The sequence below is a fragment of the Acromyrmex echinatior genome, chromosome 13 (assembly GCF_024713525.1).
Source record: "Acromyrmex echinatior isolate Ae372 chromosome 13, ASM2471352v2, whole genome shotgun sequence".
Lineage (NCBI taxonomy): Eukaryota > Metazoa > Arthropoda > Insecta > Hymenoptera > Formicidae > Acromyrmex > Acromyrmex echinatior.
This window is the reverse complement of record NC_141864.1, coordinates 10,839,716-10,851,623: the sequence shown is the minus strand read 5'-3', so window position 1 is coordinate 10,851,623 and position 11,908 is coordinate 10,839,716. Positions and strand designations below refer to the sequence as shown.

Genomic DNA, 11,908 nt, shown 5'->3' with positions numbered 1-11,908 from the left:
TGAATGTTTACGGAATTTTTGTAATCATCATTGTAAAGTAAACTAAGAAACTTTTTTGCCTGATTCATTATTATGTTCTCTGCTAGGACCAGCGAGTATTTACATAAATGTAGAAATGTTCAAAGTTACACTTCATTTTGTCCAGTACTATTCGTGCTGTAGATGTAGGCTGTGTTCGCTTTGATGCTTATAGCACTTGTGAACATTTGTTTAATATTTAATAAACAAGGATGAAACGACGCTTAAAGCGTTGTGAGTGACAAAGCGAACACAGCCACAGTATGTAATTAATGTTATAAATACATACGTTCAGTTTCGGCGCTCACGCACTATGACCTTCACCTGTTTTCTTTCTGCAAGTAATGAATAATAAAAATAGAATGAAGTTTATAATGCGTGAGCGCCAAAACTGAATTATCATGTTTATTAAGCCCGTGTACGCATTGGAGATTGAAAATTACGAATTAAATATTAGAATTTGATCAATGTTGACCAATCAGGTCAATTTTAATCCGTTCAATTTTAAGTAAGTTCAATTTTAATCCGTTTTGTTCTGATTGGTTAAGTTTGAATTACCAATTTTTATTCTGCAGGGCGTCTGCGTAGTCTGTTAGTACGTTCAGGTATGATTTACTTTATTCTACAAAGGCTTTAAAGCGTTCTCTGATTGGTTAATTTGTAAAAGGTTGCGTTCCATTTTACGCATGATGTGCATAATATATTGGGTCATCTAAAAAGTATCCGCGGTACTTTGTCATTAGATATATGACCATCAACACACATCTAGTGACAAAAAACCGTGGATATTTTTTAGATGACCCAATATTATTTTATCTTTCTTTAATATTTTGTGAAAAATAAGGATAAAATGCGTAAAACGAAATGCATCTAAATTCTTTCTTTTGATTGGTTAATGCATTGGTTGATGCATTTACAGCATTAAGGTACCTTTTCATGCTGATTCTCGATGCTCATTTTTAGCGTCAAGTAAATCGCGTGATCAAAATTGACACTTCATATTCATCAATTTTATCACGTGGCCTACGCGGTCCGATTCACGCTCACAAGGATCATTAGGATCATTTTCACCAAGCTCCGATTACTTAACGGGTCTAGCAACTTTGCAGGATTCCAACTGCAGCTGATGTTGGAGAAAAAATATGAATTGAAGAGTTAAACATATTTCACTAATTATAATTAACTGTAATTTTACATACTATATTGAACACAAAAATAAGTTATTAACAAATAGCTACCAGAGAGAAATCTTGTTACATAAATCAGTATTACAAATCTATATTTATAATTTCTCTCTTTGCATTTTGTCTCCAACATCAGCTTTAGTCGGAATCTTGCAAAATTACTAGGCCTGTTAAGTTAATAGGAGTTTAGTGAAAGTAGTCCTTAAAAATCATTTTATCCTTATTGTTTATCAAGACATTTGTTAAACAAAGGCAAATGATGCTCATGAACGTTGTCAGCATGAATCTGATCATCTGATCCATTGATATATACACTAAAATGAACATCGAGGAAAATTCATCACAATTGGTTATATTGGTCACAATTGATCAGCCGCCATTTTAGTTGGGACGATATTTGAGCGAATCAGAAGCGTTCATGCGCGCGCTGCGATCGATGTATCGATCGATGCATTGGAAATCTATATGGACATGAATGGTACGCAAACAAAATTAATGTCACTTCAATTTTATTAGTACATTCAATAAAATAACATTAATAACACTTTTCATATCCTACATCGTTAACACGTGTGTGCAGGAATTGATATATTTAATATAAAAATTCTTACCTATGAAATGGAATGTCCTTTTTACTTTTCTGCCCACACCAGGCACACAGCGCTTTATGATGCTTTGCACATTTTACAGTCACGCGATTTTATAATCTTTCAAAGTAATCTTTCAAATATAACTCCACACACACGATGATCTTGCTGACATATACGTCTCACTAAAGAATACTAAACGTAAGTGCGCATGAGCACCTGAAAGTTTCTGATTCGCTCTTATTGACTAAATTAAAATAGCGCTGATCAATTGGTACCACGATTTTCTATATTTCACAGCGGAGATGCTCATTTCGGTATATATATATATATATATATATATATATATATATATATATATATATATATATATATTGTATATTTATGTATTGGCTATGGTCAAAGTCTCGCTACAAATGCTTTGAAGCATATAATGGACCACTTAGAAGAAAGAATTTTACAAACTGACAATTAAAAAACGCTTCAAAGAGTTTGCAACATCGTTGACTATATTCATAGTTCAGTGATCGGATCATGGCTTTATATTATATTTATTATATTGACGCTGAAAACAGCTGTGTTCACATTTGAATGAACTCACTGTTATTGGCGTATTCTTTTAGATCGTCCAATCAACATTTTAGATCTGGAAGAATACATCAATAGCAACGAGCGTTCACTCAACTGCGAGTCCGCTGGACGCAGCCAATGAGCGTCGAGTCAGCATGAAAAGGCACCTTTGTGAATTGCATCCTGTGACAGGCGCAGTAAGTCGTCAGTTGTATATGAATGTATATGTATGTACAATTGTACGATACGTGTATATATATATATATATTTATCAATGACTCTATGCCACGTTGGCAGCTTGGTACTGCACCGTATTTTCGTAGGAAAGGATTCCATCAATTTACGCGTGCCAACATTTCTGAATGTTGAAAATGTGAGAATGTCGATATGACGAAGTACGGAAGGTATTGAACGAAATTTCTCAACGGTTCAAAGTGTGTGCTCGAAAAACGTACTACAGGGTGGGGCGAGAGTAAAAGCAAGAAGCAAGATTGGGCTGTTTCGCGTTTACGACTTGACGTCAATCGGTGATGATCACATATCGTTATAAATGCTGAATTGTTTAACAACTATTTCATTATTAGTGCTTCGTTTAATAGTAGCGTAAATGGTGAGAAAGTGTCCTAACTGTATGAATTTCATATATTAGATAGTGATGTCGTCAGACATGAATCTGTTTGATTTGCTGGAGGACACGTTTCTCAAAGAGGACGTTAAGGATGAGCTACTAGTTGACCATAATTATGGCGACGTCATCACGGTAAGTTTCCTGGTTTGCCTATAATTCCATTTGTAAGTTTCTAATGCACTTGCTGTGCCACGAGTGGCTCATGTTTGACAGTTTATTTTAATCTTCATTCAAAATAGACTTAACCATATCTTCTCTCGTAATGCTGAAGAAAAACATATGTTTAGTTTAGAAATTCATTTGCTTAATTTGATAATAATCTATTAAGTATTATAATATACATTACAAATTTATGACATTAAACTCAATATATAGGACTAGAGTAACTACAGAGTATACTGTATGTAAAAAAGTATAAAGATAGTCGCAGTATTATTTTAAAAAATTCTTGCAATTCTGGATTGGATATACACCATGAGAATAGAAAAAGTATTACAAATTGATATTTACTGTTGTGAGATTTATTTATAAGTCAATAATCAAATTATCTGCTTGTATCTCAAATTTTATCTCGATAAAATGGTACCAACAATTTTGTATTTCATAGAGGACTCTAACAATATATAAAAAGTTACTAAAAAATCCTATGGCGACATATTTTATCACATTCTATTTCTAGTGTTTAGTTTATTCAAAGTTTTTTTAATAATTGAAAAAAATAACTGCGAATATGACCTATTTATATCTTTTCAACAAAACTAAAGCAGAGCGTACACACAATATGGCTATATAATTGTAGAAACACCAGAAACTGTATCGAAAAAATTCTGCAAATTTGTCAAGTAAATCATGTTTAAATTTTTTTTTTATTAAACATATGTCTGTCAAAACAAATAATTGTAATGACTGAGTTTTAATATTAATTACTTCAATAATAATTATTGTAACTGCTTAAAACGTAACTTTAATGATCTTTACAATGGTGATTGTATTATCAAAAACTGCATATATATGTATTTTATCAATAAATTTTAATTCATGTTAACATATGGTACAAGTATACACGCCATGTGCTTACAGTCCATACTTGCATACAACCCTTATATTTATTTATTTATATTTATAGTCGTTAATTTACATTGTTTTTATTTCCATATCATAGTTAAATTCATTATAGATAATCTATTATTTTTATCAGAATTAAAAAGGGAATTTTCCTCATAATTTTGTAAATACTGTGTGAACATTACAAATATATATATTTTATGTACATATGTCTTAATTTTTGAAATATTTTTCCTTACATTGTATACAGTTTATGTAAAGTTATAAATAAATTTCTGTCAGAAATTATGAATCTGAAAGACTTTTTACACTATCGTCAAACCTTATCATCTAAAATTGCAATATCACTTGGAGCATAATAACATTAATGTGAAAATCTTTTAAAAACCAAATCGTAGAATCTCTTGTCAAGAATTGTTCAAGAAATAATATTGCAGATACGGATAATTTATCTTCCGGAGACGATTTTATGCAGTGATATTTATAACATATGGTGCGCCGGCTACCCACGTGGTTACTCATATAACCTCAGTTCCAAGTCGCTAAAATAAGTAATATACGATCTATTTCATTCCTCAACCGACAATCAACTGAAGATTTAAAATAAATTTTTCTTGTTCATCACGTATGATGCAAATGTAATTAGAAACGCATCAGCACGTGGCAGATGCGTCACATGTTTGAAACGCAGTATATAGATCGTTATTTGTATGAATAATTTTCATTACTCGGCATTTTTTTATAGTATTCTGCATTACAAGCTTCAATTTTTTTCCTTTATACATAGTCGCTTCCTATTCGTAAAAAAAAATTCGTAACTAATCTGTTCGCAAATAATTTACAAGCGCTTTTTTAACGCCGAGATAATGTTAATATATGCACACGATTCATTAATAAGAAAGATGTCTTTCCGTTTCTTTTCGAGTACGGTCGAACCAGAAATTGAGAACCCGGTCTTCACGCGGCGAATGACCTTTAAAAGGGTACCGTTATGTTACGGAATTCTTCGTAACCGCAACTCTTAATTCTTCACGCACAAACCATACGATGTATTAAAATACTTAAAATAATTTATAATTCTTTCTTTTTTCCTATATTTATATATTATTATTACTAACTTTACATTACTCGCGTAGTTTTATAAAATGTAATTAAATATATTTTACATCTCTCAACTTCAATTTTTATTGCTCTTTGAAGATGTATAATTAAAAAAAGGTTGATAATAGTCTGTGTATCTTTCAGATAAAAGTTCTTCTTTAATTACGAAACAATTTGTGCAGCATTCGATTGATAAGAAAATCGCTTTGTAAAATTATAGATTTCTAAAACAAGAATATTTTTACATTTCACGCGCGTAGAGTTAATAAAATCAGTAATAGAAATTATTTGAGCAGTTTATTTGTCATTATTTATATGTATACATTAGATAATACCTTTATTGCATTGAGATTTGATAAGAAGAGATTTGCTTGTTGATCATTTTGCTTCTCTGAAAAATATACATATGATAAGTCCAATATCTCGAATACGAAAATTCTGTAAACGAAATGGAACATGTATTGATTTCGATTACATAAGCCAAGGTTTCTGTTTATTTATTTTTCTCCTTTCCTGATTTATCCTAAGCATATATTAATGATACCTAAAAAAGATGTACGCATGATTTAATGGTTTAATGACTAATGTCGAATTTATGCGTAAATTTTATGCTAATATAGTATATATAAAATTATCTATTATTGAAAGATTACATATTAGGCACAAACGATATCTATGTAATATTTCAGACAGAAGAATGCCCCATGAATTCCGATGATGATCTGTTTGCCTCGATCTTGAAGATGGAGGAGGATTCACTTGGTTTCAATTTGATTGGGAAGGATATGGAAACAGTCACATCCTCCTCCTCGGACAGTGGACTCTCCAGTGCGCTAAGTCTTTCTTATGAACAGCAATTGAGTCCGTATTTGTCGAGAACGGACAATAATGAGGAAGAAGATATTGGTAATTCTGACTTGAAAAGTCCGCAAGATTTTATGGACTTTGAAGCTGCGGTCAGTCCGTCTTTAGGCAGCGTAGATAGTTCTGTCAAATCTGTCGTGAGCTCGAATATCGGTTCACCAATTACCGATGTGGCCGAAGAGATGGATTACGAGCCATCTTTAGTTGCTATTGTAACGCCAAACAATACTATGCCAAGTTTGAGCACTACTGTTGCTACCGAACAACCGGTTGTTAATATCGGTAAGATCTTATCGCATTCAAGGAAACATATAAGTATCTATGACATGTATTAGTATGATATATTAAACCTAAGGTTCGGGCAATGTCATTGAATAACATATCATTATTTTGGCTAATCGTTAATACAATTTTAGCTTTAATAATATATTCAGATCTCACATAGATTACGATGTTTAAGATATGTTATCGGTTTGACATAAATCTGCCATTGATTTGAAGTTTCTCAATTTTGAAATGAATCATTTTTTATAATTCTAAATTTTAAAAGTACTTTATTTTTTACTCTAATATCTCTCTACATGAAAGTTTGTTTTGTAATTGTATGAAAAGATAAAATATATGTTGATTCTTATGTTATATAGATTCAACTAAACAACAAGTTCAACTTACGCCACAAGAGAATGCCGTAAATATTCGCAATTTAACGTATAATGGAAAACGAAATATTCGACAATTGATACGCGTCACTCCAATGGGTTCCGGTAATCCACGATCTATCCTATTGCCAGTGAGTTTGAAAGATATGAAGGAAGTCCGAACTATTAAAATCATGACAACACAAGCAAAAAACTTGAAAGGCTTTAAGATCAATCAAGCAAACATAATCAATAAACCCATTCAGGTATGTAATATATGCAATGTAATATCTAAAAAAAAACTTTTTAATCAAGAAATCTTGATTTATGTATGTATCTATTGTATTGAATTACGTAATTATAATATATTTATTAAAACACACATAATTATATTTATAATATATCGACGTTATATTTCTAATAATGATATATATATATATATATATATATATATATATATATATATATTAATGCTGTTTTTAAAAATGACCTTTTTTGTGTTATAATTAGATGACTATCAAACAAGAGGATTCTAGCAGTGATAAAGGTTGCAATTCCAGTGATGAAGTAACGTCAGAAACTGACTCGACTTATCCACGATTAAAATTAAATGCAGAAGAAAAGCGATTATTGCAAAAAGAAGGCATTACATTGCCTAGTCATTATCCATTGACAAAGCACGAAGAACGTGAATTAAAGAGAATCAGACGCAAGATTCGTAATAAAATATCTGCGCAGGATTCTCGCAAGAGGAAAAAGGAATATGTGGACGGCTTGGAAGATCGCGTCAAACAGTGTACAGAAGAGAACATAACTTTGCTGAAACGAATAAAAGCTTTACAATCGCAAAATCAGAGCTTGGCCGGCCAATTAAAGAGACTACAAGCGCTCATACAAAAGGGCAACAAGAGCGCCCAACCGGCAACTTGTCTGATGGTCTTGTTGCTTTCGTTAGCTCTTGTCGCTTTACCGAACTTGCGACCACATTCCAACAATAATAATAACGATTTAACACAAGAACAGGAACAACCAGAGAAAACATCACTCCCAGGTAAGTTCTTATATAACATATCATATTTATAATTCAATATAAACTTGAGGAGTATCGATATTCGCAAATATTTTTTGTTAGATGATTTAAAACTTTTTTTATGCTTATCTGATATTCATTATTTACACAGCTATAAAACAGATTAAATGTCAATAATAACATCGGAGTTATTGATCAAAATATCTGTAAAATTTTATGTAACATTCAGCATGGAAAATGAAATTAACTGTAATTCAAGATTTTTTTCAAGCTTAAACTAAAATATTAGTGAATTAAAAAATATTTAATGCAAATAAAATTGTATAATTCGCATATACATATATATATATATATATTTATAAAGATATAATATGTGAAGTGTACATACATATATATTGTATATATAAAGTTTGCTACACATTACTATTATTGTTTGAAAAAAAAAAACTTTCATGTGTTTATTTCATTTTATTATAGAATATTTCAGCATCGAACTGCATGCGTAGCAAATTCTATTTGATAAATAAATATTCTTGAATTTCGTCACAGTTGAACATTGCATCGATGTATGTGATGCAGAAAAAATTGGCATAAAATAAAGAAATACAATAACCAAAAGAAGAAATTTCGAAAAGAGACGAAAATTTGATTTAAGAAAAGTGCCTATTTCAAATTCCAAAAATGATAATCTTTTGAACGTCTTGTTCAAAATTAATAATAAAAAATCTGTATACACATATGAGAACAGTGAAAACTGTAACAGGCTTATGGGATCAGTAAGAAGTTGTTTTACTACTTTCTAAAGGGGAGCAGGAAAATACTCATCCTTTCACTGATTCATTTATTATTCAGACTTTTTTCGTATAATTTATGTAGACATTCCTATTAAAATAAATTGACAAATAAAAAGAGGAATAAATATAATGAATAACCAAAAAGTAAGCGTATTTTTTATTATCAATGAAAATTGATTATAAAAAATATTACTTTTCAATTTATTTTCGGATATTTTCGGATTTACGTAAAAAAAGAAAAGATGTGTATATTCGATTTTAAATGTTTATCTTAAATATTCAAGTTTTTTTGTTCATTTCATAAAAATATTTCATAAATTTTTTAAATTTTTGATAAGTTATACATTCAAAAAAGTGTTCATATTTTACATTTTTTATGATATTACTAATCGATATTTTTCTATACTTTTCACTAAATGTTTAATATATAGGATAGATAATAGTGCTATACAGTTTTTTTATATGGAAATAGCTGCTTCCAGCACAGACCAAGTTTTTCATTTAGGAATCTATATTCAAAATGCTGATATATCTGAATAATAGCATGCGAGAGAATATATCTAATAATCTTTCAAAATTATAAAGTTTCGATTTTAACACATTAATATAAAAGCAATTATTCGTATTCTTGTGTAATAGATTATAGAATTTAAAATACTTAATGAATACTTTCTTACTGCATGTATATAGTTAATGATGAAATAATAACATAAGCTGTATCATAATAATCATAATCGAGCTGCTATTGTAAACAATTATTTTAATTTTAGGTCGCTCGAGAACTTTATTATATACGAAACAGCTAATGGATGAAGAATTACAGCAATATGGTGAAGAGTTGTTGCAGGAGGTCGAGGGTCTTCTAGATCACGATTACAGTCCAGTAATACAAATGCCTCTCTATAAACGTCCTCGTATTGACAGCGAAGCTACTCCTAAATACGTCTCTTCTATAAATCATGTGGGAGGTACGCTTGGTTTAAAACCAGATCTTGCCATCTCAAAGACGAAGAAACAATATATCGAACCACCATTGGATGATATATGGCCACCGCCAAATCCAGGCGGACAGAAGACAGTCAAAATGGATAAACTCGAAACTATTACCAACGAGCTCAAGATTAATATTTCTGATACTGAAGGCACTAGAACAGTTCTTATCAAGATGCCTCATGATAAGTAAGACGGAAGATGTTTACTTTTGCAACGATACAATAGTATCTTTTTCGGCTTACAAATTTACAGCGATTAGAAATATATCTTATTATTAGAACAGCAAAAAATTTGTTTTTTTTTCTGAATGTTTTAAAATATATTAACAATCAACTTTATCAAAACAATTTTATATGAAAAACCATAATTATATTCAAAAGACGTAATAGTCTTGCAACTATTGAATACAAATTATTTCGAATAAACAGTACCCACCTATGAATATAACAATCATTTTCAAAAGGCAATTGTTCAATTGTATTTTCTAAATGCAATCAATATACATTTCTCAGCAGACATCGAATCAACGATATTATCTATTAATAAATTGATTTAACAATGTTAACTGTTAAACTGTGAACCGCAGGCGGCCACAGTCAAAGTCATTTTTGTAAGAACGTTTTCTTGTTCGCTAAATGTGGTTCATACACATATATACATGGGAGAATATATGTGGTAAATTGGCAGAGGGAAGGAGGAAGAATGCTCTGTGTGCAAAATTTTTAAAGAATTTTTATGGATTAGACGATATTAAATGTTTACTTATTTATATGTGTGAAAAGCAGTATAAGTACTATTATTCTTAGAATTTTATGATTACAATTATTAGTGATATTTTAAAATAATGATAAGAAACTTTTTGTAAATAATTAAAACATATACATTATATACACATAAAATTTATACACATATTATTACTACTTTAATGTTGAATGATAAATGAAATGAATATATCTCTACAATTGATAGAGATGTAAAATAGATACAAATAATTTACAATTATTATGACTAGTATGTATGTGTAAATATATCCACACATGTACGAATAATTTTTATCATAGAAAATAATAAACTCATGATATAATCATATGACATGATACATTAATCATACAAGATTCTCACAATAGCTCTAATAATTTCAATCTTTGGTTTTATTTCTTATTCAGTTTTACGTATACGCTTGATTTAACACTATTTAATTGAGGCTTTCACGCTATCTATATATATAGCTAGTATTTTTTAATTAAAAAAAGAATAAAAACTAGTGATTAAATTATCGAAAAATTGTATGCGTGTGTACATCTGCGCGTATGGATATATTATATATGTATGTGTCACAATCACACTTCTACATGTGATATTCATTTTTAAAAAAATTTTTAGAATAGTACTGTATAAGAGAGTCACATCATTTCATATATGCAATGTGTAAATTATTCATGAAAAATTATAGAAAATGACAAAAAAATGAATTATCTCTAATTCCATAATTTTATGTATAGCTGATATTAAAGGCGAATAAGAATATAGCGCAGTTTTCGCCAAAAAGACTGTATTGAAGTAAAGTATATCGATGTTTTGTTTCAAATTTTTTTAAATATTTGTTTCACACATGTTTCAAAATGTGCCGAGTTTTTTTCCATTAGTTACAAGATAGATCAAGAACTGCTTTTCATATATGCTTAACAGTATATGAAATCATATATAATATATAATATAGTATACTATATGTATGAAAATGTAAATAAAATATATTATTGATGCATGACAAATACATACTATTAATGCATGCATTTTATAACAACTTGTACTTACACACTTGTTCAGAAATATAGGCAAGAAATTAATTGGATCATTCATATTCATACAAGAAACCTTGATAATTTTGTTTATTTCCAAATATAATATGGCTATATTTTTATATATATATATATAATAATAAAATGACGCATATATAAATGGACTAAGGTTATAAACTATTCAGTGTATCTGTATTGATATTAATAAATAAAATATTTATATCTGAAAAATTACATATGAATTTGTTTAGAATTTTTTAGAATTAGTATTTTCACATAGAAATTAATTATCTAATATGTTCCACGTACGTTTTGTACTTTATACATGAAATTTATATATTAATATTTTAAAGTTATCTCTCTCTCTCTCTATATATATATATATATATATATATATATATGTGTAAAATTTTATATATATATATATGAATATATATGTATATAAATTTTGAAAATCCAAGCAACCTTAAGAAGCATTTATTTATGATACAACAAGTAAATTGTGTTCGATCGAAATGGAGTAGCATAAAATAATCTCAATTAAAGTAAAATTAAAAATTAATGCAAATTAAAAAAAAAGCAGAGAGAACAGAATTTTTTCTCTGTCCAGACGTAGATGCGCCTAAAGCCTTTTGTT

The 11,908-nt window shown here is 29.3% G+C and overlaps 1 protein-coding gene and 1 long non-coding RNA gene across 2 annotated transcripts; one reads left to right on the top strand and one right to left on the bottom strand.

The window, feature by feature from the left end:
* Positions 1-60: 60 nt before the first annotated feature.
* On the bottom strand, positions 61-1,997 carry LOC147907641 (uncharacterized). Its single transcript, XR_015547146.1, has 2 exons — positions 1,814-1,997; positions 61-353 (listed from the first exon to the last, which is right to left on the bottom strand). It is a non-coding gene; the product is annotated as an uncharacterized LOC147907641 (long non-coding RNA).
* Positions 1,998-2,611: 614 nt separating this feature from the next.
* LOC105149304 (uncharacterized) lies at positions 2,612-11,505 on the top strand. Its single transcript, XM_011061617.2, has 5 exons — positions 2,612-3,119; positions 5,843-6,299; positions 6,662-6,921; positions 7,166-7,706; positions 9,250-11,505. Exons 1-5 carry the CDS (start codon positions 3,015-3,017, stop codon positions 9,660-9,662), a joined length of 1,776 nt encoding a protein of 591 aa, XP_011059919.1. The 5' UTR covers positions 2,612-3,014; the 3' UTR covers positions 9,663-11,505.
* Positions 11,506-11,908: the final 403 nt, after the last annotated feature.

Bases quoted from the DNA above. Each gene is read 5' to 3' on its own strand.
- LOC105149304 (XM_011061617.2), top strand. From the start codon at position 3,015: ATGTCGTCAGACATGAATCTGTTTGATTTGCTGGAGGACACGTTTCTC. The intron at 6,300-6,661 runs GTAAGATCTTAT...TATGTTATATAG, and splicing joins ACAACCGGTTGTTAATATCG to ATTCAACTAAACAACAAGTT. The intron at 6,922-7,165 runs GTATGTAATATA...TGTTATAATTAG, and splicing joins TAATCAATAAACCCATTCAG to ATGACTATCAAACAAGAGGA.